This window comes from Bos taurus, chromosome 26 (assembly GCF_002263795.3).
Source record: "Bos taurus isolate L1 Dominette 01449 registration number 42190680 breed Hereford chromosome 26, ARS-UCD2.0, whole genome shotgun sequence".
NCBI classification, from domain to species: Eukaryota; Metazoa; Chordata; class Mammalia; order Artiodactyla; family Bovidae; genus Bos; species Bos taurus.
Genome location: NC_037353.1, coordinates 39,876,421 through 39,901,757, shown reverse-complemented (window position 1 = coordinate 39,901,757; position 25,337 = coordinate 39,876,421). Strand labels below are relative to the sequence as shown.

Genomic DNA, 25,337 nt, shown 5'->3' with positions numbered 1-25,337 from the left:
ACCCACTCCAGTATTCTTGCCTGGAGAATCCCCATGGACAGAGGAGCCTGGCAGGCTGTAGTTCATGGGATCACAAACAGTCAGACATGACTGAGTGACTAAGCACACATTTAGTATCTTAGCAGTAGTATTTTTAAATTAAGGTATTTTTTTTTTTTTAGGCATAATGCTCTTGTACACTTAACAGACTATAGTGTAATATATACATATCTCGTATATGCACTGAAAAACCAAAAAAGTCATGTTATTATAATTATTTGCTTTATTGCAATGGTCTGGAACCAAACTCATAGTATCTCCAAGATATGCCTGTATGTATTTTTTTAAATAATTTAACCCTGTACCTCAATTTCCTTCCCCAACATTCAGCCTAGAAAACACATACTGAGTTGTGGGGCAGTGGACACTATGCTACCTGTTACCTGCGGTTCAGGTAACAGGGAGGCAAGCCCAGCAGAGGGATCCAGGAACAGACGGCCTAAGTCCAGGTCTGGATGCACCACGAGCCAGCTGTGTGGTTAATCCTTGCCAAGCCTTCTCTCTTCACCTGTGCAACATGGATTCTAACAATGCCTACTTCACAGGATGGCCCAACGGATGAAATGTGATTATCCATTTAACCCTCAGGGCCTGTCTGGTACACCACACAGTGATCAAATTAGGCCAGGGCTATGACAGCGTGATGACACCCCTAGATGCCACATCCCCACACTGATAGTAGGCATGATACAAGTGCTTTCAGGGGTTATTTCTGCCAGTGTGGAGACAAACACTGGCCCCGGGCAATCTCATTATCTTGGCCCTAACTTACTCAACTTGTGGGCCTGGTTTCCTTTTAGAAAATGAAAGTCTAATAGGTCAGGGTTTTTTTTTTTTTTTTTCTTCTTTAAAAAAAAACAAAAAAACAAAAACCCAACTTTAAGAAAAAAAATTACAAGAGAAATATAGCTCAGTGTTCTTGTCTGGAGAATCCCAGGGACAGGGGAGCCTGGTGGGCTGCCATCTATGGGGTCGCGCAGAGTCAGACAAAACTGAAGCAACTTAGCAGCAGCAGCAGCAGCATATCCACTTTTCAGATTCTTTCCCCACATATCCCATTACAGAGTAATAAGTAGAGTTCCCTGTGCCATGTTTTATATATAGTAGTGTGTATATGTCAATCCTGATCTTCCAACTTATCCCTCCCCCATCCCAATAAACATGTTGGTTTTCTAAAAAAAAAAAAAAGAAAGAAAAATTTCAAGACATATAGATAAAAGAAGATACTATGCTAAGTCACTTCAGTCGTGTCCGACTCTGTGCGAACCCATAGATGGCAGCCCACCAGGCTCCCCCGTCCCTGGGATTCTCCAGGCAAGAACACTGGAGTGGGCTGCCATTTCCTTCTCCAATGCATGAAAGTGAAAAGTGAAAGTGAAGTCACTCAGTCGTGTCTGACTCTTAGCGACCCCATGGACTGCAGCCTAACAGGCTCCTCCGTCCGTGGGATTTTCCAAGCAAGAGTACTGGAGTGGGGTGCCATTGCCTTCTCCAAAAGAAGGTACAGTAGAAGTTAAATCTAACCTCCTGACTCTCCTCACCCTAAATCAGTTTTCAAATTGTGCTATAGTGACTCAGACGGTCAAGAATCTGCCTGCAATGCAGGAGACCTGAGTTCGATCCCTGGGTCGGGAAGATCCCCTGGAAAAGGAAATGGCAACCCACTCCAGTATTCTTGACTGGAGAATCCCATGGACAGAGGAGTCCGGTGGGCTTCAGTCCATGGTGTTGCAAAGAGTCAGACACAACTGCGTGCCTAACACACACAGGAGTCCCCAGAAGCAGAGGTGGGTTTCCAGCAAAGGCAAAGTAGGAAGGGCCCCAAGGAGAAGCTCTTCCCCCATCACCACCTCAACCAGTGCAACTCTGCTTCTATGCATCTTAACTTACTGGCTTTCATAGATTTTAAAACAAAGGTTCCACACCAAAGTCTGAAAACACAGGACTCAATTACTCTAAAGATACCCAGCGCTAGAACTCTATGATTCTGGTCTATTAAATCAAATCCTCATGGTTGCCATTACACCCATATCAAGTTGCCATGAAATTTCCTGAAACTTCACCTTACCTCTAGCTCAAGATCCTGAGGTTCCATTTCAGAAAGTGATAGTACAGCAATTTTGGTTACTTTACAGACTTCATGGTCTCCTGGAAGTTTGCCCACCAAGGCTTTCTGCCGAATTAAAATAAGCCACCACGGAAGATCTGAAAGAGAAAAGGCATATTGAGTGTCTGGTTTCTATAAAGTACTGCTGTCCTAGCAAGCTGAAGCTGAGTAACACAGTATGCAAACAGTACAGTCCTTTGGTGAAAGTGAAAGTCCAAGTGGCTCAGTCGTGTCCATCTGTGATCCTCCAGATGCAGGAATTCTCCAGGCCACAATACTGGAGTGGGTAGCCTTTCCCTTCTCCAGGGCATCTTCCCAACCCAGGGATCAAACCCAGGTCTCCCGCATTGCAGGTAGATTCTTTACCAGCTGAACCACCAGGGAAGCCCAAGAACACTGGAGTGAGTAGCCTATCCCTTCTCCAGTGGATCTTCACAACCCAGGAGTCAAACCGGGATCTCCTGCATTGCAGGCCAATTCTTTACCAACTGAGCCACCAGGGAAGCCCACAGTCCTTTGGTAAAGAGCACAACAAAGACAGAAAAATGGCCCTAAAACCTATGAAAAGATGTTCAATGGAGATGTAAATTAAAATGTTTTAATACCATTCTCACCCATCAGCTTGGGGATAATAAAAAAGTATTGTTAGGACAGCACATTCTGACAAGGCTGTGGGAACCAGGCACCCTCATTGCGCTTGTGAGAACACAAAGAGATACAACTTTTTCAGATGTTAATTTTACTATAACTAACATTAAAACATACCCACTTACTGTTTTACCCAGCAATCCCACGCTTGTGAATTTACCCTGAAAATACATCTCAACTAAACAAAAATATATACACTCAAATCTATTCACTGCAGCAGTCTAACTGCAAACTACTGGAAACAACTTGAATGCCCAAATTCTTCAACAAAGAATGGTTGAACAAACTATGGCACATCTATGGAACAGAGTACTATAAAGAATTAGCTCTTAAAAAGAATTCAAAGCATTCTAGAAACTGATAAGGGGATAAACTGGATATATTATTCATGTATTAATATCTTTATTATTAATATAATAAGATATAGTATTAAATCAAAGCACAATGGAGTAGCTAGAGTACACTACCCTTTCTGGGAAAAAAAAAAAGAGAGAGAAAAACATATTTGCTCATTTGTATAGAAAAAGAGAGGAGAGATAAATTAGAAATTAACGAGGTTGGTTACCTAACAAGGGGTAGGTGGAAATGAGATGGAAGGAAGAGAAAACAGGAATGAGATAAAAGGGACTGGAACTGACAGCTCTCCAAGTACACCCTTTGACATACTTCTGACTCTGAACCACGATAATGTTTTACATCTCCTCAAAAATAAATGGTTCAAATTAATCAGAATATGAAATGAACCCAAGATGAAATGTAACCCAACTCTGTTACAAATGGAAAACGTAACCTATGTAGGAGACAAGGAAGAAAAAAATTAAGTAACTTTGGAAAACAGTATTTTGTAGAGATAAAGACAAAAAGAACTGTATACAATATTGTACTCTGGTAAGCAAATTATTGATGCTTTTGAACTGTGGTGTTGGAGAAGACTCTTGAGAATCCCTTGGACTGCAAGGAGATCCAACCAGTCCATTCTGAAGGAGATCAGCCCTGGGATTTCTTTGGAAGGAATGATGCTAAAGCTGAAACTCCAGTACTTTGGCCACCTCATGAGAAGAGTTGACTCATTGGAAAAGACTCTGATGCTGGGAGAGATTGGGGGCAGGAGGAGAAGGGGACGACAGAGGATGAGATGGCTGGATGGCATCAATCCAGACTCGATGGACCTGAGTCTGAGTGAACTCTGGGAGTTGGTGATGGACAGGGAGGCCTGGCGTGCTGCGATTCATGGGGTCGCAAAGAGTCGGACACGACTGAGCGACTGAACTGAACTGAACTGAAGCAAGTTATTTGTCAGAAGAGTATGGGTTAGCAATTCCAGAACTACTTCATGTGCACACTAGGACTGAGCAAATAAGTAAACATATTGATGAAAGTGGGAGAGGGGTATAAAACAAAGAAATACTTAATAAATATAAGAAAGAAAGGAAAGAAAATGCCTAGAGGCCCAACAGTTATCTTTTCAATCTGAATTTCTACTTTTCACAAAAGGTTTTTATTTAAATAAGAAACAGTCTATGAAAGCCAGCATGTAAAAGCAATTTTTCATTCTGAGACTATACCCTTTAAAAATACTACCTAATTACTACCAAAAAAAAAACACCCAAAACTATTGAAACAATGTTTCAGAAATTTATTATAGAAAAACAACATGGTGGATATATATTGTGCTTATGAAAAAATATTTTTTAAAAAGACACAGTATTTTAATTTCTTCCATTTTTCTCCCAAATACTAATCCACTTTCATTTTAGGCATAGTGCTTTGGAGATGTGCATTAAACATTTCATAAATACAAGAGTTTGGAAATGTTTCATAAGTCTTTATAAAGTAGAGTGGAAATTCACTCCAAAGTTTCAAGGCTTTTATAAGTCATTTCATTATTCACGATCATTAAACTTTAACCAAGGACCCACCATGTGCTGGGAAGTACGTCAGGCACGGATTAAGGTTACCAAGCATTTAACACACAGTAAACCTAACACATAATAAAGCACATAATGCACAGAACACTTGAATGTTACTGCAGTCAGCTGAGTAAAAGGAAGCCCTTACCACAAATCTCTTAACCTTACAAGAATAACTTTTATTTTACATGGAACAATTTAGAGTGTTGGCAGAGGATAAGACAAGCCAACATTAGGAAGCCCTCTTCCTAGTTTATGCCTTCTTGTCTTCTTATTAACATTATGAACTGCAATTTTAAAAAATTACAGCAATGACAAAAACACAATGTGCATAATCAAATGTGATAAATGTCTTTCTCATATGCCATCTAATGGCATAGTACCAAAAATACCAAATTTCAAACACAGAGGTTTTACCCCATACATAGACTCACCTGGGAAAACAAAAAGCACGCTTTTTACACGAAAATGCTGGTATTGTCAATACTGAAATTCAACTTACAAACTTAAAATCACTTAAAACATAACAGACTTAAGTTCAAAATACCTAAGGGGTTATAATGAAGATTAAAACTGAGAAAATACAATGTAAATGATCTCAAACAACAAGGAACAAAATTTGTGAACAATAGTTTCCCTTTTCAGAAAAGCCTCAATGTGTTCTGACTTAGACGTCAGAACTCAGACTCAAATTTTAGCTCCACTATGTCAGTTCAGTTCAGTCGCTCAGTCGTGTCCAACTCTTTGCGACCCCATGAATCACAGCACGCCAGGCCTCCCTGTCCATCACCAACTCTCGGAGTTCACCCAGACTCACATCCATGGAGTCAGCGATGCCATCCAGCCATCTCATCCTCTGTTGTTCCCTTCTCCTCCTGCCCCCAATCCCTCCCAGCATCAGAGTCTTTTCCAATGAGTCAACTCTTCACATGAGGTGGCCAAAGTACTGGAGTTTCAGCTTTAGCATCAGTCCTTCCAAAGAAATCCCAGGGCTGATCTCCTTTAGAATGGACTGGTTGGATCTCCTTGCAGTCCAAGGGACTCTCAAGAGTCTTCTCCAACACCAGAGTTCAAAAGCATCAATTCCTCGGCGCTCAGGCTTCTTCACAGTCCAACTCTCACATCCATAGATGATCACTGGAAAAACCAAAGTCTTAACTAGATGGACCTTTGTTGGCAAAGTAATGTCTCTGCTTTTCAATATGCTATCTAGGTTGGTCATAACTTTCCTTTCAAGGAGTAAGTGTCTTTTAATTTCATGGCTGCAGTCACCATCTGTAGTGGTTTTGAAGCCCCCAAAATAAAGTCTGACACTGTTTCCACTGTTTCCCCATCTATTTCCCATGAAGTGATGGGACCAGATGCCATGATCTTCGTTTTCTGAATGTTGAGCTTTAAGCCAACCTTTTCACTCTCCTCTTTCATTTTCATCAAGAGGCTTTTTAGTTCCTCTTCACTTTCTGCCATAAGGGTGGTGTCATCTGCATATCTGAGGTTATTGACATTTCTCCCTGCAATCTTGATTCCAGCTTGTGCTTCTTCCAGCCCAGCATTTCTCATGATGTACTCTGCATAAGAGTTAATGTTTACCAGGTAGCAAAACATACTACAAAGCTATGGTAAATAAAACAATGTGGTACTGGTATAGGAATGGACAAATGAGTACTAGAAAAGAAAACAGACAGAGACCCATGTGAAAATGGGCATCTAAGTTAACAATGATAAAGAGGGGGAAAGTATGGTATGTCAATAACTGGTGTTGAAATACATACTGAAGTATCTGCAGACAAATGTATCTACCTGGAACCTACTTTGAAATAATTTAGATGCTGGGAATATGGAGATGATGGATAAAAACACCTTTTTGTAGTTGACTTGGAACCAGCTCTACAAATTGCACTGGGTTAATGTCTCATAAGTCTTTCACTATAGTTTCCTGCCTTAATGTTTTCAGTCTCACACACTGATCAAAACAAAAAAACTAAAAGATAGACAAGAAAACTGATACATACTAGTTATAATCTAAGTAACTTGGAATGATGAAAATACACTGGAGTTACATAGCAGTGATGGTAGGATAATACAACCTTACGATGATACTAAAACCCAGTGAATTGTAATGTTAAAAGAGTGAATTTTATGGTGTGTGAATTTTATCTCAATTTAAAAAAAGCTTCTAAAGAACAAAAAAACTTGCTAGGAGTCTTACTTACTAGAACAGTGAATAAACTAAAAAGTATATTTTCTACCAAACACAGAGATTTAAGTACTTGAAATAGTGTTTAAAGAAACAAGTAAAATTATCAAAATGGAAAGAAAATGTAAAACTTGAATTGGAAACTAAGATATTTCTAGGTTGATTCTAGAAAACAAAGCAAAACAAAAAACCTCTTGGGAAATAACAGCAATCTGTATTCCTGTTAGGGGCTTCCTGGTGGCTCAGAGGTTAAAGCGTCTGCCTGCAATGAGGGAGACCGGGGTTCGATCCCTGGGTTGGGAAGTTCCCCTGGAGAAGGAGTGTTCCTGTAACTATTTTGCCGTAGGTGAAACAAACACAACAGTAAACACATAGAAGCCTGGAAATCCAGCAAAAATGAGTGTTAGTTACAGGGTTAAATGGTCCAAATATATTTTCTCTAGTTTGAATTTTAAGCTAAGAAAAATGCAAAAGTATAGCATTACTATTGTTTAGCACTGTATATCCAGTCAAGCACAATTTTGTAATGAAGCTTTTAAAGGCACCAAAGCAGGTTACTGCATTAATTTATATCACCCACCAGAAAAAGAAACTTGGCTTAATTAAAGCCATCACACTGAGATCTGGCTATGTAGTATAAACAAGAGTCAAAGGTAATTTATTCTAGCAAGGTCTTTTGGTATAAAGATATTTCCTCAACTTTTAAAATATATTACAATGGGGATAAAGGTCAATTTTGCAACCCTGACTCCTTAAAAAAAAATAAATAAATAAAAGACAAAAAATGTGACTTTCCCAGGCAGATAAGAAAACTAACTAGGAAGTGATTATCTTGAAAAGCATGACCAGTTAGGGCAAGTAAAACAATAGTCCTGGAAAAGATTCAATTGCTTGCCATATACAATAACTGACTCAGTTAATTAGGGTAAGCAATCGCAGGAGAAAGATTTTTATCCAAAAAAACCTTTTTTTCTAAAATTAAAATTAGGGGCTTCCCTCATAGCTCAGTCGATAAATCAACTGCCTGCAAGGCAGGAGACCTGGGTTCGATTTCTGGGTCAGGAAGATCCCCTGGAGAAGGAAATGGCAACCCACTCCAGTATTCTTGTCTGGAGAATACCATGGACAGAAGAGCCTGGCAGGCTACAGTCCATGGGGTTGCAAGAGTCGGACACAACTTAGTGACTAAACCACCACCGTATGAAAGTCTTTTCTCCCTACTCACCACCTCACCTCTAAGTACTGCATTTAATATTTCTCAACATGGCTACCCATTCTACTGACATGCATCAATAGAAAAGCATTTGATCCAACAATGCATGTCTAGCAATCCTTTATTTTTATTAATGTTAATCATAAAGAAAATAAAGGAATACATTCCACATGTTTAAAAATGTAAACATTACATATAAAATTAATATTCCCTTTCACCACTGTTCCCCATTCCATGGAAATTCTTTAAATCTAATCCAAACCCCATTTTATGAGTTCTCTCATATAAGAAGACTAGCAGAGAAAGAACAACTGGTTACCACTGCTGGCATTAGTCCTTCCAATCTTACTTGAGCTTAACAACGACTTTTTAAAAATATTTACTTATTTATGGTTGCACTGGATCTTAGTTGCAGTGTGCAGGCTCAGTAGTCTCAGCTCAAGGGCTCAGTCACTCCTCAGCATGTGGGATATTAGTTCCCTGACCAAGGATCAAACCCACATCCCCTGCATTGGAAGATGGACTCAACCCCTGGACCACTGAGAAAGTACCACCAATGACTTTTTAAACATGCATAATTTAGGGAATTTCCCAGCAGTCTGGTGGTTAGAACTCCGAGCTTCCATTACAAGGGCCATAGTTCAGTCCCTAGTCCAGGAAATAAAATCCTATGTTCTTTGAGAATGAGCCCCTAGCATTTTTTTTTTTTAATGCAACACAGCTTTATCTAATCTTTTCAAAGCATTCAATTTAGTCTTCATAGAAACAGGAAGTCATTCCTTTTGTATTTACAGTTGATGGGATTATTTAGTTATGTAATTACAGTATCAAGTAAAACAAGTATGAACAGGTATGGAAATAAACACAACCCATAATCTACCAGAAGACAGGGCTTCCTACCCAGTCTCCACCAGCCTTCAGAGCATCCAACACATCTACCAATATATTCCACAGAGGCAGTGAGGAATGCTGGTTAATCTTAAGTGAGGTTCAATTAAAAGAGCTCCTACTGACAGAAATACATACACAATACATATTCTCTGTGCCAGACACTTGAAGTGAGTAAAGTATCTGTGTGAAAATAATTTTATTTTTCTGATTTTTTTTTTCCTTCTGGCTTGCCTTTTTCCAAGACTGTTTCTGATTTGACCGGTTCAGCAGGATTTTTAAGACAATTCAAAAATAACATTTCTTCGGTACTCAGCCTTCTTTATGGTCCAATGCTCATAGCCACACACAACTACTGGAAAAAACCATAGCTTTGTCTATATGGACCTTTGTTGGCAAAGTGATGTATCTGCTTTTTAATACGCTGTCCAGCTTTCCTTCCAAAGAACAAGAGCCTTTTAATTTCATGGCTGCAGTCACCGTGAAGCCCAAGAAAATAAAATCTGTCACTGCTTCCAATTTTTCCCCTTCAGTTTGCTATAAAGTGATGGGACCAGATGCCATGACCTTAATATTTTTTAATGTTGAGTTTCAAGCCAGCTTATACACAAAAGAATTTACAATTATATCCACATGCCAAATTACTAACATTTATTTACTACATACTCCAAAGTCCTAACATAATATTCAATAACCAATATGTAACTTCTTGAAGAGCTTCTGCAGATTATGCCTCTGAAGAGCTTAGAGTCTGCATTCGAACCAGACGAATCAGAGGATGGAAATGTGCTGCTGTGAAGGAAAAAGAGAATTAGGAAAGGCAATTACAGTTGGCTCACTTTTCCCTTCTTCTGTGTCAAGCTGACAATAAGAATACTTATGTGTTTCTCTGCCATTTCAAGTTGACACTCCGAACTAATAAATTTAAGCCAAATGACTCACTGCTCCTTTTATACTTTAAGGCTTAGGTGTTTACAAATTTAACACTGCTTTATCTTTCTGGTGACTTGAACTTTGGCTGTTTTTGAAATGTATATCTGTTTATGCTTCTTGCCTTAAAGTCTGTTTTGATATTATTATGAGCACATCAGTTTTCAGTAGGTTAGCATTTGCTTGGTTTCTCTTTTTTCTATCCTTTTACTTTTGGCCTTTCTCTATACATATACATATACTTAAGGTATTTGTCTTAAAAGTAGCTTGTAGATGAATTTTATTTTTCTATTATGAAAAGCTTTGCTTTTAAACTACTAAATCCATTCATGGGCTTCCCTGGTGGCTCAGAGGTAAAGAACCTGCCTGCCAAAGCAGGTGTAATCTTGCCTGGGAAATCTCATGGACAGAGGAGCTTGGCGGGCAACACTCCATGGAATCACAGAGTCAGACTTGACTTAGTGACTAAACGAGTCCATTTATATATAATGTAATTGTTAAAATATTTAAGAATCATTCTACTGTCTTACCATTTCTTCACCTGTTCTATATACTTTCTTTCCTTGTCTTCTTTTGGACTGAGTGTTAAAATTATTATTCCATTTCTTCCCTTTATTAGTTTTTTATAATATTTTATTATTCTATTACTGGTTATATTGCAGGGTCTGATAACATGAGCCCTAACTTACAAAAACCTAATGTAAATAAGTACTTTTGCCAGTTCCTGGACAGGGAAAAGACCTATTATTGTTGTGTGTTTTCATTCTGTGTTAATTTTAAGCCTCATATAAAGCTAACTTTGTTTAAATTTACCAACATTTACTCTTTCCATTATTTTCTGTTCCTTCCAACATTTCCACACTCCTATCTGGCATCATTTCCCTTTTACCTGAAGAACTCCTTAGTATTTATTTTAGTGCAGGTACTGGTGGTGACAAATTCAGTTTGTTTGGCTCAAAATGTCTTTTTTTCCTTAATTTTTGAAGGTATAAAATTCTAGACAGGCACTTTGAAGGTATCATTCCACTGTCTTCTGGCTTCCACTGTTCCTACCAAAGCTTTATTGAATACCGTTGAATTTAATGTGTAGCTTTTCTTTGGCTGCTTTAGGATGTTTTGACTTCAGCTTTTATCAGTTTTGCTATGAGATGCTCAAGTGTGGTTTTCTTCATATTTTTTCCTCTTGCAGTTCAAAGTATTTCTTGATATTGTGACTGTAAGAAACAATCTCTGACTAGTTTCTCTTGATCTCATTTTTTAAAATGTACCAAGTATCTTTAAATGATCTGTTATATAGCACAGTAACACACTATGCATTCTAAGAGAATCTAATCATTGGGTAATATCCTAATGGCTTTGTTGTTGTTGTTTAGTCACTAAGTCATTTCCGACTCTTTTGTGACCTCATGGACTGTAGCCTGCCAGGCTCTTCTGTCTATGGGATTTCCCAGGCAAGAAAACAGGAGTGGGTTGCCGTCTTCTTCTGCAGGGGATATTCCTGACCCAGGCGTTGAACCTGCATCTTCTGCATTGGCAAGTCAATTCTTTACTACTGAGCCACCATGGCTTATCTCAAGATAAATTATGTTCCAATTTGAAGGATCCTGCCTTTTCTTTTTTTTAAATAAATCTTTGGTAGGAATTTAAATTCAGTCCACTGTGTGCATAAAATCTGTTTCATTGATACCTATTGCATAAGCTATTAATTGGCCATTTAGTACTTTTAAATGAATATAACCATAAGTCTATAGATCGTATGTAAGTTTATGCTCAGATGGCAAAGAATCTGCCTGCAATGCAGGAGACCTGGGTTCGATCCGTGCACCAGGAAGGTCCCTTAGAGAAGGGAATGGCTATCCACTCTATTCTTGCCCGGAGAATTCTATGGACAGAGGAGCCTGGCAGGCTACAATCCATGGGGTCACAAAGAGTCGGACGTGACTGAGCAACTAAACAGCATGAATTTAAATTTCTACTAAAAGATATGGATTCACAGTATGTTTAATCTTTTGCTTTCTATTTAAGGCCCTTTCTATTTTTAAAAACCTATATCAAGAAAAATACTTTTCCTAATAGGAACAGAAATAAAGTAGTATATTCCTTTGACTATATTTCAAGGACCATCATACACCATTATACATCAAGTAAGTAGAAATACAAGTAATACTACCACACAACAATGCTGTTTTTTTCCACTGTCAGATATCTGTAGTTAAAAGTACATCATATTGGGCTTCTAATATTCTCAGTGACCAGAGTCAGTCATTAATTTGTTCATCTTCCAAACATAGTAGCTACTCAGTGTTTCTTAATTGATTGCTCTATTGCCTACTAAAGTGTCCTAAGTCTGCACATACAGAAAACCAACAGTGACTCATAAGGAGAGTGTCTGGGACATGAGGTACATTTATTAGGGTCCCTTTCAAAGGTACCAAATGGTGCAATCAGAACCATACTCAGCTTAACCTACGAATTCAAACTCAGCCTAATAACAAAATCCCTAATAATGACCTGCCATAAAATTAATCTATTATAATCTATAAAAATATAAAGGCTTTTCTATCTATAACAGTCCTAGGAAACTACAAAAGTCTAAGTATCAATGGGCAAAATGAGTTTCTATTACAAGAGTACATTTTCCATATAACTGTGTCTTTCTCTTGCTAAAGTTCTAAGTAAGATGCTTCTTTACATATTTAAAACGTTAATGTATTACATACTTTCTTACCTATTAAACCCCAGCATACTAAATATAATTGGGGTTATTTATGGTGAAGGTTTATCATCATGAAGATAAACCACTGTTTTGAGGAGTGACACAAGTATGCTGTGAGGCTGGAGGTTACAGGCCTCTCTGCTTGAAGGAACACAAGCCCACAGGCTGTAACAAACCTGACAGCCAAGTCAAAGTCAATTAGATGAATAACCTTCATTTTCTGCCCTGGATGGCTGATACTGGCCAGATATAAGTAAGTGAGGGTTTTTTTTTTTAATCAAAAATATCCTTTTTAAAACACAATTAGACCTGATAATAATTTGATTGTAATCATTTCAAAATGTTCAGGAAGATAAAATGTTCAGTAAGATAAAAACCTTAATAAGAATATAAAGGAGGAAATAATATAAATACAGGAAACACCTTTATAGGTGGCCCATACATACACTCAGTCACTCTTACCTTTACAAGATTCTTCTCTTTATGGAGTTAGGAACTTTTAATATCACTGCCATAGAAATCACTGAGAAAACAACTGGAGTTTAAGAACAAATTCATTTATAACTGGACAGCAGAATGACTGAAACAGAAGAGGCAAGCTGGCCTACCTCTAACGTATCTCTCTGCCTGAGGATATAAAAATCTGTCAGTTAGAGATATGCTCAGAACTAAGCAGCATGCTTGTCTGATGCCCTTGGGAAAGCTCAGAACTGTGGGTCACCTTCATGTGTCTCATTCAAGCACTGCTCCTACCAGGGAGGTGGAACCATCCACACCAAGGAGACTGGAGCACAGATCAGGGACAAGGGAGGTGATGGGAAATTCTGAAGCATAAAGTAATGGAGCAGACAGAGGGGAGCAAAGAGAGGAGGGAAGGGTCACTCAGCACTTAGGTACCTGGGGAGAGAGTAAAAGGAAGACAGAAGCAAAAAAGAGCAACCAAAAGATGCCAAAGAAAGGAGCCCCTCGCCGCTTAGCCCACCTGCTTCCAAGACCCAAAGCTATTAACTGAATAGATCAGCTAAACTACAGTGAAAGAATCTTTTAAGGGTTAACCAGGAACCTAGTAACCAACATGAATCTTACCTCCAAAATTCATGAGTTCTGAGACCCTCATGAATCAAAGTTGCTCAGTCGTGTCCAACTGTTTGTGATCCCATGGACTATACAGTCCATGGGATTCTCCAGGCCAGAATACTAGAGTGGGTAGCCTTTCCCTTCTCCAGGGCATCTTCCCATCCCAGGGATCAAACCCAGGTCTCCCATATTGCAGGCAGATTCTTTACCAGCTGAGCCACAAGGGAAGCCATGAATGAAAAACTGAATATAAAATGACTTTTTCAATTACACTTTAGATTATCTGGTAGAAATGTTATATGACAAATAATACTGTTAATCTTTAAGATTCTTCCCTCAAAGCAACTTTCAGTTCAGTTCAGTTGCTCAGTTCAGTTCAGTTACTCAGTTGCCCGACTCTTTGCGACCCCATGAATCGCAGCACGCCAGGCCTCCCTGTCCATCACAAACTCCCGGAGTTCCCCCAAACTCATGTGCATTGAGTCGGTGATGCCATCCAGCCATCTCATCCTCTGTCGTCCCCTTCTCCTCCTGCCCTCAATCCCTCCAGCATCAGGGTCTTTTCCAATGAGTCAACTCTTCACATGAGGTGGCCAACATATTGGAGTTTCAGCCTCAGCACTAGTCTTTTCAATGAACACCCAGGACTGGTCTCCTTTAGAATGGACTGGTTGGATCTCCTTGAAGTCTAAGGGACTCTCAAGAGTCTTCTCCAGCACCATAGTTCAAAAGCATCAATTCTTCGGCACTCAGCTTTCTTCACAGTCCAACTCTCACATCCATACATGACCACTGGAAAAACCATAGCCTTGACTAGACGGACCTTTGTTGGCAAAGTAACGTCTCTGCTTTTGAATATGCTATCTAGGTTGGTCATAACTTTCCTTCCAAGGAGTAAGCGTCTTTTAATTTCATGGCTGCAGTCACCATCTGCAGTGATTTTGGAGCCCAGAAAAATAAAGTCTGACACTGTTTCCACTGTTTCCCCATCTATTTCCCATGAAGTGATGGGACCGGATGCCATGATCTTCGTTTTCTGAATGCTGAGCTTTAAGCCAATTTTTTCAGTCTCCTCTTTCACTTTCATCAAGAGGCTCTTTAGTTCCTCTTCACTTTCTGCCATAAGGATGGTGTCATCTGCATATCTGAGGTTATTGATATTTCTCCCGGCAATCTTGATTCCACCTTGTGCTTCTTCCAGCCCAACGTTTCTCATGATGTACTCTGCATAGAAGTTAAATAAGCAGGGTGACAGTATGCAGACTTGACGTACTCCTATTCCTATTTGGAACCAGTCTATTGTTCCATGTCCAGTTCTAACTGTTGCTTCCTGACCTGCATACAAATTTCTCAAGAGGCAGGTCAGGTGGTCTGGTATTCCCATCTCTTTCAGAATTTTCCACAGTTTATTGTGATCCACACAGTCAAAGGCTTTGGCATAGTCAATAAAGCAGAAATAGATGTTTTTCTGGAACTCTCTTGCCTTTTTGATGATCCAGCAGATATTGGCAATTTGATCTCCGGTTCCTCTGCCTTTTCTAAAACTAGCTTGAACATCTGGAAGTTCACGGTTCATGTATTCCTGAAGCCTGGCTTGGATAATTTTGAGCATTACTTTACTAGCATGTGAGATGAGTGCAATTGTGCAGTAGTTTGAGCATTCTTTGGCATTGCCTTTCTTTGGGATTGGAATGAAAATTGACCTTTTGAAAAAAGTCACCTTTAAGGTATCAAAAGGTAGATTATTAAAATAAGATAAAATCAGAAGTAGTGACAAAAGGATACAAAAAAGTATTCTGACAAATATTTTCAGTGGCTTTATTGAGATATAATTTATATACCATAAAATTCACTCATTTTAAATATAAACAAGCCAATGATTTTAATGAATTTATAGTTGTGCAACCATTATCACAATCCTTACATGTTTCTATGAGTCATCAGTAGACAATAAAACAATCTTCTCCCACAATGCAATTGTACACAGACTATGAAACTCATATTTAAACACCAGTACTATCTAAAGGCTGTGCCCAAGAAGCAGGCCTCAAGCAGGGGCCCTGCCAGGCCTCTCTTCCCTTTTCTCTAGTGCCCCTGAGGGGTGGGCCTTTCTAATGGCTTTTTAGGAAAGTATGAAAGCAATGCTAGTGAAATTCCATTCATTCACACTGTAGGTATAAAAATATTTCATATCATTGAGTGTCACAGCAAAGTCCCCACAGACAGCAAGGGACCAAAATCACACTTTTAAAATCATATACATAATACATTGTGCCATTTTAAGGATCTCGATATCCTCACCACTTTAAAAGTGGAGAAGCAGATGGTGATACTATTTTAATGAATGGGAGAGACTTGAGTGAATTGTGTCTGTTGCTATTCAATACTAGGAGTAGTAATTCTCCTAACTACTAAATGAAGAGCCCCTATTGCTAAATAAATCAGGATTCCTGACAATTCTCTCTTCAAACTAGTTCTGAATACACGGTGGATATATTTGCATTTTATAGTCAGATATTTCATACCCTAACAAGCTTATCCTCGTGGAGCTAGTGGTAAAGAACCCACCTGCCAATGCAGGAGACCTAAGAGACACAGGTTTGATCCCTAGGTCGGGAAGATACCTTGAAGGAGGAAATGGCAACCCACTCCGGTATTCTTGTCTGGAGAATACCATGAACAGAGGAGCCTGGCGGGTTCCAGTCCATGGGGTCACAAAGAGTCAGACACGACTAAAGCAAATTAGCACCCATGCATGCACAGTCTTCAGGACACATACCCACAGGGGATACATTCCAGGATTCTCAGCAGATGCCTGAAACTGCAGATAGAACCAAACCTTATATACACATTCTTTCTTGAACACTGGGGTCATTACTAAGTAAAATAAGTGTTACTTGAATACAGCACTATGATACCAACAGCCAATCTGATAACTGAACCAATTATGTGACTAAATGGGCTGGAAACATACTGTGTGGATACGCTGGACAAAGGGATGACTCATATCCCAGGCCAGAGGGCACAGAGATATCACACCACTCAGAACACCATGCAATTTACAACTCGTGAATTGTTTATTTCTGGAATTTCCCATTTAATATTTTTGGACCATGGCTGACCACAGGTAACTGAAACTTCAGAAAGGGAAACTACGGGCTCGGGTGTGGCAGGGGGAGGACTACTGTATATTTTAAAGAGCTTTTGTAATACATTTAAAACCTCCAGCCTCAGCCATCTTGGGGGTTTCCCAGGTGTCGCTTGTGTAGGATACATAAGAGAGGCCGGTTCAATCTCTGGGTTTGGAAAACCCCTTGGAGAAGGGCATAGAAACCCACTCCAGTATTCTTGCCTGGAGAATCCCATGGACAGAGGGGTCTGGCAGGCTACACTCCATAGAGTCACACAGAGTCAGACATGACTGAAGCGACTTAGCATGTACGCCATCTTTTCAAGGTTATCTGTGTGATGATATACTATCTCCTGGATGGAGGGCATTCCTACAGAGGTGATGTCTGAGTTGAAGTCAGAACTATTTCAGTAGGGTAATTTGGACAGGGTCAAGGTGAGGAAAGTGAGAGGAGAGCAGTTGTTGGCAGAGTAAGCCGTGTGCAAAAAGATCCCTGTAACTGAGAAAACACATTTCAGGCCTCAGCTGAGACATCACTTCCTCAGGGATGCCTTCCATCCAGGAACCCCATCCCCACCAGTCACGCCCCTCTGCTACGTGCTTCACAATATCCCACATTTGTCTTCTTCAGAAGCTTAAGTTTAATGATAAAACTGTGATCAGGCAATTAATGTCTAGCTCTTGGATTTGACTCTATGCTCCTGGAAGCTTTGCATTTTGTTCACCCTGTAGCCCCCAGCATACAACAGGCACTCTGTAAATATCTGTTAAATATTAATATTCTGTACTGAATATTTTTGAATAGCCACTGGACAGGGGGATACAGCAGTGAGCACAACAAACACAGCCCCTGTTTTGGAGCTTATCCTCTAGAGAGGGAAGAAGAAGACAAACAGAAAAGAAGAAAACAAAAAATTCATGTGTCGTTACAACTGTGGTAAGAGCTGACTATCATTCTGACTTCCTCCTGGACACTACAAGGAATAGAAGACAATGATTTTTCATGGAGCTTTACCTTTCCTTCATCTATTTAGCACATTACATGTTCCTTCGACTTTCTGTTCCTCATCCTAATAAAGCCCAACCTATCAAAGCAGAGTCAGACACTTTCAGGCTGTCAAAGATAGACTCATTAGACCCTGGCTGAAAGTCTACCTGCCTGCAAATGTCTGGGGGAAGAGACCTTCCAAACTGAAGAAAGGCCAACTATTCCAAATAGTTTGCTTTCTAGGCACCAGGGTTAATAGAACCAATTGAGGGGCAGAGCTTGCTATAAAAGGAAGGGCAATTATCAGCAAAGGATTCCACAACCAAATAATACTTCTAAACTCTTTTCTACCACACATTTTTCTAAATGGGCACACAACTTATAAAATATAACCTTCATTAATGCTACTAATATTTCACTTCTAAAAACATTGCTTTTATAATCCCCACCATGTCGTCTTTTAGTGACATGTTAGTATCATTAGTTTCAGTAAAAATTAGTGTTACTGGAAAAAACAGTCTAAGTTTAACATTTATTCAAAATTATACATTCAGAACTTAAGTGTTCTCTAGTGATATGTTTTACCTTTAAAACTAAGGAAAAACAAATAATAATAGCCAGCATCTACTGAATGCCTACTATTATCAGAAGCCATGCTAAGCACTTAATGAGAGTTTATTAAACTTACCATAACCCTATCTAGGTGGTATCATCACCCAGCAACCGAGGCTTGGATGAATAACCTGATCCAAGGCAATCATGTGACCTCAAGGTCAGTCCAGTGCTGGGGCCAGTGCCTACCCAGTGCTATTTGGGGAATGGCCTATTCCACTATAAGAGAAAAGGGCAGATGCAAAGGTGAGAATTCTCCTGGACATGCTTTTGTAGTGAGCATTCCAGAGGATGTTAGGTTCCTATTATGGATTGAATTAGGTCCCCTTAAAATTCATTATGTTGGAGTCCTAACCCCCAGAGCCTCAGAATGTGAGCCTGTTTTAAAGAATGGGATCTTTAAAGCTGTAATTAAGTTAAATGAGGTCATTAGGGTGCACTCTAATCCCTAATGACCGGTGTCCTTATAAGAAGAAATCTGGAGACACACACAGAGTGAAAATAATGTGAAGACACAAGGAGAAGATAGCCATCTACAAGCCAACAAAAGAGGCCTCAGAAGAAACCAACCCTGATGACTAGATCTTAGACTTTAAGCCTCCAGAACGACAAGAAAATAAATTTGTTTAAGCCCCCAAGTTTGAGGAGCTTTGCTGCGGCAGCCTAGCAAACTAATGCCGTTCCAGAGTCACGACTGCCTGATGACAGTCACAGCTCACCCACGCCGCTCTTAGACTGTCAGTGACAACTGTTCAAGTAAACTTCGTTCCCATCTCACTAGGCAAGAACAGAAATTCATGCATTAATATGTAGAGAATAAGTAGGAGGGAAAGAGGAGTGAGAAAGAGTTTAAGTACAGATATTTTCTTCCCCTCATCCTCTACCCCCAGAAGGTAAGATGCTCCCATGGGAAAGTGCACTTGGAGTGATTATTTCAGTTCTAACACATATCAGGACCACACTCCCAGCGGGCAAGTTGATAGTGTGGTCAAAGCAAGAGCTTAGGTGGAACACAGGGTGGGGAGGAAATGAGGCATGCCCAGGACAGAGGATGAAGAAAGAGAAGGCGGGAAGAGCAAGCTGGATGCTCAGAGCATGGAAGCCGGGGTGGAGTGGTACCCAGGGTGGGGCTGCAGTTCTCCGGGTGAGGGAAAGAGCAGCAGGGGGCCCAGAAAAGAGATTTTCCTTTGTTTTTTTCCCCTGTATCCTTTCTTAACAGCCAAACCTTAGAAGTGATGCGGCAAGAGGGGACAGGGCGGGGGCGGGGGGGAAGTACAGAGATTAGGAGCGTGGAAAACTTTCCCAGCTCCATTTACTTCTTTTTATTATTTTATTATTTTCTCTAGTTCACTCTATTCCCTCACTTTTCCCTCTTCCAAAATATCCTACATGACAGGTATCTACACTGCCTACCAACTTCTTTTTGGTCCAAAGAAAGGTCCTACAAGGAGGGAAGGTGTATGTAAACAGGAGCTGACCACAAAAGACCATAAGAAATGCCCCCACCTGCCTAAAGACCATACTTTCACTGCATCAAACTCACCAACCAGTAGTATATTTGTACACTGCTTTAGGAAATGTCTTGGGGTTTGTTTGCCAAGTTCAAACCCTCCTGCTTTGACCAACTGTCCTGCTTAGTGTAGTGGGCATGTTTGAACTTTGTGACCAGGGGAGGCCCCTGACTCAGACTGAGCCAAAAAGGGTCTCTTTCCTAGGGTCTTAACTAGAGAGCCCGTCAATCTCCAGAAGTTATAGGGAACATCAGATGCTGGTTGGCTTGAGGGCTAAGGTCGGTCTGAGTACCACATAAGGACAGAAATTTCATCCCACATACACAAACACAGAGAAACCCAAAAAAAGACAAGAATGTATAAGAGATGTTCAGACACAAGTGATGGTCAGAGACTGTCTGCCAAAAAATGTAATCTCAGATCCTGAACAAATCAACTTATTGGTTTTGTTCCCTTGAATTCTAATAAAAACTTGTTTGCATAAACTGATAGGTTTGTATTTGCAACCAAAAGAATTGATAAAATAGTGATAATTTACTAAGCACCTTTAGGTATACTACCTCACGTGAGACCCACAATACCCTCAGGAAAAAAAAAGTGAGCAGTTATTTTCATTCTTGTTTTATAGTTTACAAGGAAGTAGAGGCTCTGGGGCACTGGGGGCCCCAATGAACTAGCCTCCTGGGATGCAAACCCTTGCGAAGCCCCTTCCCATGTTGGTTCTGGGTTTGGCTGTGTGACCTCCTCTGACCAATGGGATATTAGCAAGTCAGTGATGCAAGTAGAGGCTTGATAAGCCCTTCTACACTGGAACTTGTCACCTCAGCACCCTGAAAGGATGTCCAGGTATCCAGGAGACAGAGAGGGCCCAAAAAGAGGCCTCGTGAGATGAGCTACATGGAAGAAATGCCACATGAAGGAAAACTAAGATGCCCCAGGCAAACCCCTAGCTGAGTGCTGCCACTCAGATGACCCTGGCCAACAGGCAAAAAGGGCAGAAGAGCCATGTGTCAACCCACAGAACTTGAGATACTCTAAACTGTTACTTAAGGCTTTAAAACTTTTGTGGCAGTTTATTACACAGCAACAGATGAAACAGATGTTATATAATTTCTCTCATATCTCAAAGCTCTAATAAATAAAGCTTGAATTTAGGTCTCTTGACTCATGTCAGTGATTTATTCATTGTTTCAAGATGTAACTGAAATTGGAGAAAAATAACTCAAAAGTTTCATATGCTTCACTTAAACAATAGAAAATGAATTTTAGCTCAGAACATTCAACTGTGAAATTATCCTGTCAGCATATAAATGAATTAAAAATATAAGTATGTAAATGTGGACAGGTAGGAGAGTGTGACTAAAATACTTATTAGCATGTTACACAATGTCTAAATGCTTTTCTCCTTTGTACTGAAAGAATTCAAAACTACCAAAGACAGAATGTACAAGAACACTCACAGTGGTCTCATTTCTAATGGCAAAAAAAAGCCCCCAAAATAAAAATTACCCAATGATGGGGAAAAGGACAAATTATGATATAGTAATACAATAGTGAAGATAGGAACTAAAGTTTCATATATCAAAGTGGACAAATCTCAAAAGTATCCAGTTGTGTGGGTAGGGGCAACAAGTGAAGGAACACAAGTGGCTTAACATCATTTATACCAAATTTCCAAAATATAAAACTTAGCAATATATTATTTAGGGGTATATATGTAACAAAAGCAATAATGAAAATCAATGGGCTAATAAGTACAGTATTCAAAATCACAGGTTCTCTTGAAGGGAACAAGACTCTTGGAAAAAGGCAGCAAGAGTTCCAAAAACATTGGTTTCATTTCTTAATCTACATGGTAGATAAATGTGTTTAATTTACAACAAGTATACTGTGTATCGGTGACAAATAGCTCTTTGTGTCAATAAAATATTTAACAATTTTTTTAAATAAACAAAAAAAATTAGCAAAAAGAAATTAAGACTCTCTATGGCAATTTGTGCTTTATATTCAGAAGTCAACCTGGCTTCCAAATGTGCAATAATTTTACCTTAAAAGAATTTTTTAAAACATACAAGGGTGGCTACACTCCTGATTGCATAGCAGTAATAGCAAAGCTTCCTATAGCTCTTAACTCACATTAAAATCAATAACAGTGAAAAAATATATATTTAAATTTTGTGCTTAAAATATTTCAGTTAGTCCTTTTCATGACTTTTTGGAAGCCTATGTTACACCTATCTTTTAACAAAACTCCCTCTGAACTCAGGGCACAGGTGCCTGTCCTGCCAAGGGAGGGTCTAGTGAATGAACCAGACCTTCCATCAATTTGCTTTTCCTGGACAGGACTCCCAGGAGCACCGCACTGTGTACTAACAGACCCTTTCTCTTCCCTGGCCAGAGTTGACTATATGAGGAATAGACAGCTGACCAAAGCCCATCAGTCCTAATCTGCCACCTGCCTACCTCTCCAGCCTTATTTCCACTATTCTCTCCCTCAAAACCACTGAAGTTGGTGTATCTGTCAGAGCACCTATCACAATTAACAAATAATTATACATTTATTTCAGTGATTAATCACTAATGTCTAGCCTTCCCTCTTAAACCGAAAGCTCCATGAGAGTGGGAACAGGTCAGTTTTTGCTCACTATTGTATTCCACCAACTAACGCAATTCCTGAGAGTAGGCATTTAATAAGTTGTTGGGTTTAAGAGGAAGAAAGGATTTTAATATTATGCCTCCTTTCTCTAAAGCTTTATAGGCATCCCTTGGAGATCAGTTCCAGACTACTGCAATGAAGCAAATAAATCAATAAAACAAGTCACACAAATTTTTTTGGTTTCCCAGTGGCTATAAAAGTTGTTTACACCAAACTGTAGTCTACTAAGTGTGCAATGAATTATGTCTAAAAATGTACATACTTTAATTAAAAGTACTTCTTCAATGAACATATTGACTACAATGGAGAAAAGACAGGTTCTTCAGCAAGTGGTGTTGGAAAAGCTGGACAGCTCATGTAAATCAATGAAGTTAAAACACACCCTCACACTCTACACAAAAATAAACTCAAAATGGTTTAAGTATAAGATGACACCATAAAACTCCTAGAAGAGAACAGAGACAAAACATTCTCTGACATAAATCATACCACTGTTTTCTAAGGTCAGTCTCCCCAGGCTATAGACATAAAACCAAAAATAAACAAATGGAACTTAATCCAAACTTATAAGCTTTTATACAACAAAGGAAGCCATAAACAAAATGAAAAGACAATCTATAGAATAGGAGAAAATATTTGCAAACCATGTCACTGACAAGGGCTTAATTTCCAAAATACCACAAACAGCTCATACAACTCAGTAACAAAAAAACAACTCAATCAAAAATGGGCAAAAAATTACCTTAAGTTAACATTTCTCCAAAGACGACATACAGATGGCCAATCGGCAGTTGAAAGAGATGCTCAGCAATGCTAATTATTAGAGAAATGCAAATCAAAACAATGAGGGACCACCTCACACCAGTCAGAATGGCCATTATTAAAAAGTCCACAAATAACAAATGTTGGAGAGGGTGTGGAGAAAAGGAAACCTTCCAACACTGTTGGTGGGAATGTAAATTGGTGCAGCCACAAAGAAAACAGTATGGAGGTTTCTTTAAAAACTAAAAATACAGTTGCCACATGATCCAGTAATCTCACCCCGGGGGACATATCCAGAGAAAACTATAATTTGAAAAGATACATAGCAATGTACCAAAGTTCATAGCAGCACTATTTATATAACAGCCAAGACATGGAAGCAATTAAATGTCCATCAACAGATGAATGGATAAAGAAGATGTGGTATATAGGCAATAGAAAACTATTCAGCCTTAATAAAGAATGAAATAATGCCATTTGCAGCAACATGGATAGACCTAGAGATTATCATAAAGTAAATAAGCCAGAAAGAGAAAGACAAACACCATATGATATCACTTACCCATGGAATCTAAAATATGACACAAATGAACTTATTTACAAAATAGAGAAAGACTCATAGACTTAAAAAACAAACTTACGGTTACCAGAGGGAAGAAGGATAGGGGAGGGATGAACTAGGAGTTTGGGATTAGCAGGTACAAACTTCTATATATAAATATAAAATAGATAAACAACAAGATCCTACTGTATTACACAGGGAGCTATATTCAGTATCTTATATTAACCTATAATATAAAAGAACATGGAAGTGTGTGTGTGTGTGTGTATATATATGCATAACAATCACTTTGCCATATACCAGAAACTAACACTGTATATCAACTATCCTTCAATTAAAAAATACTTTCTTACTAAAAAATGTTAACCGTCATCTGAGCCTTCAGTGAATCATAACAGTAACAAAGATCACTGATCACAGATCACCATAACAAATATAAAGTTTGAAGTACTGTAAGAATTACCTAAATGTAACACAGAGACATGAAATGATCAAACGCTGCTGGAAAAATGGCACCAATGTATTTGTTGGACTCAGAATTGCCATAAACCTTCAATCTGTAAAAAAACACAACATCTGCAAAGGACAATAAAATGAGGGATGCCTGTTTTTTTTGTTTCCCTTATATGGATGAAGAGGAAAAGTTAAAATTTTACATAACCTCCTTTTCCTTCTGCCTCTATAACTCAGCTTGCCCCTTGCAAAGTCTAGATCACGTAGGTCACGTAGTTTCAAAAAGTGGGGACTTGCAATACTAGGAACTGGAGTTTATCTCACTCACCCTTGTCCTGCTCTTTGCAATCTCCCAGCCTCTGCAAACCTGCTTAATCATGCCTGTCCAGGTCAGGCATCCCCCTCCCCATCTTGACCACTGTTCCTGTGCTCACGAAACTCCTTAGTTTAAACCAGCCTATTAACAGCTAGTGTTGCCCACTACAGTCTGTCTATAAAAGCTCTGTAATCCTTTTGTTCGGGGCTCAGAGCTTGGAGTGTTAACTCCTCTGGGCCCGCTGGCATAATAAACTTGAGTTCTTCAACTCTCCAAGTGTGGTGCTTGGCTTCTCGAGTACTGGCTTCTGCAACACGGAAATATACCCACTTTGGGTAGATCCAAAATTAAGGTAAAGGAATCCAGGCCATTACAGAATCTACATTTATCCTCAAAGAAGACAACGTCACAGAATGCCACATTAAATTTGACAAGCTTAAAGAGTTTACAGAAACATACCTGAATGAAGCTGAATTTTTCCAATAACACCTTCTACCAACCCCAAACAAATGGGATTCCACGCAAGAAGCAGATCGGTAGCTAAAATAAAATAAGAAGCAGTCATGAGAAAGTATTCATTGGAAAACATTAAAACAATATCTTTATAGAGAACAAACTAGTG

The 25,337-nt window shown here is 39.2% G+C and overlaps 1 protein-coding gene across 3 annotated transcripts in view; it reads right to left on the bottom strand.

Moving 5' to 3' along the window:
• The window catches only part of INPP5F (inositol polyphosphate-5-phosphatase F), a 94,174-nt gene that overhangs the window by 44,492 nt on the left and 24,345 nt on the right, over positions 1 to 25,337 (bottom strand). For all 3 annotated transcript variants that reach the window (XM_024985962.2, XM_059882079.1, XM_059882078.1), the window contains exons 2-3: positions 25,175 to 25,255; positions 2,108 to 2,244 (exon numbers count right to left, since the gene is read on the bottom strand). In XM_024985962.2, the coding sequence (XP_024841730.1) occupies positions 2,108 to 2,244; positions 25,175 to 25,255 (218 nt within the window). The remainder of the gene's footprint in view (positions 1 to 2,107; positions 2,245 to 25,174; positions 25,256 to 25,337) is intronic.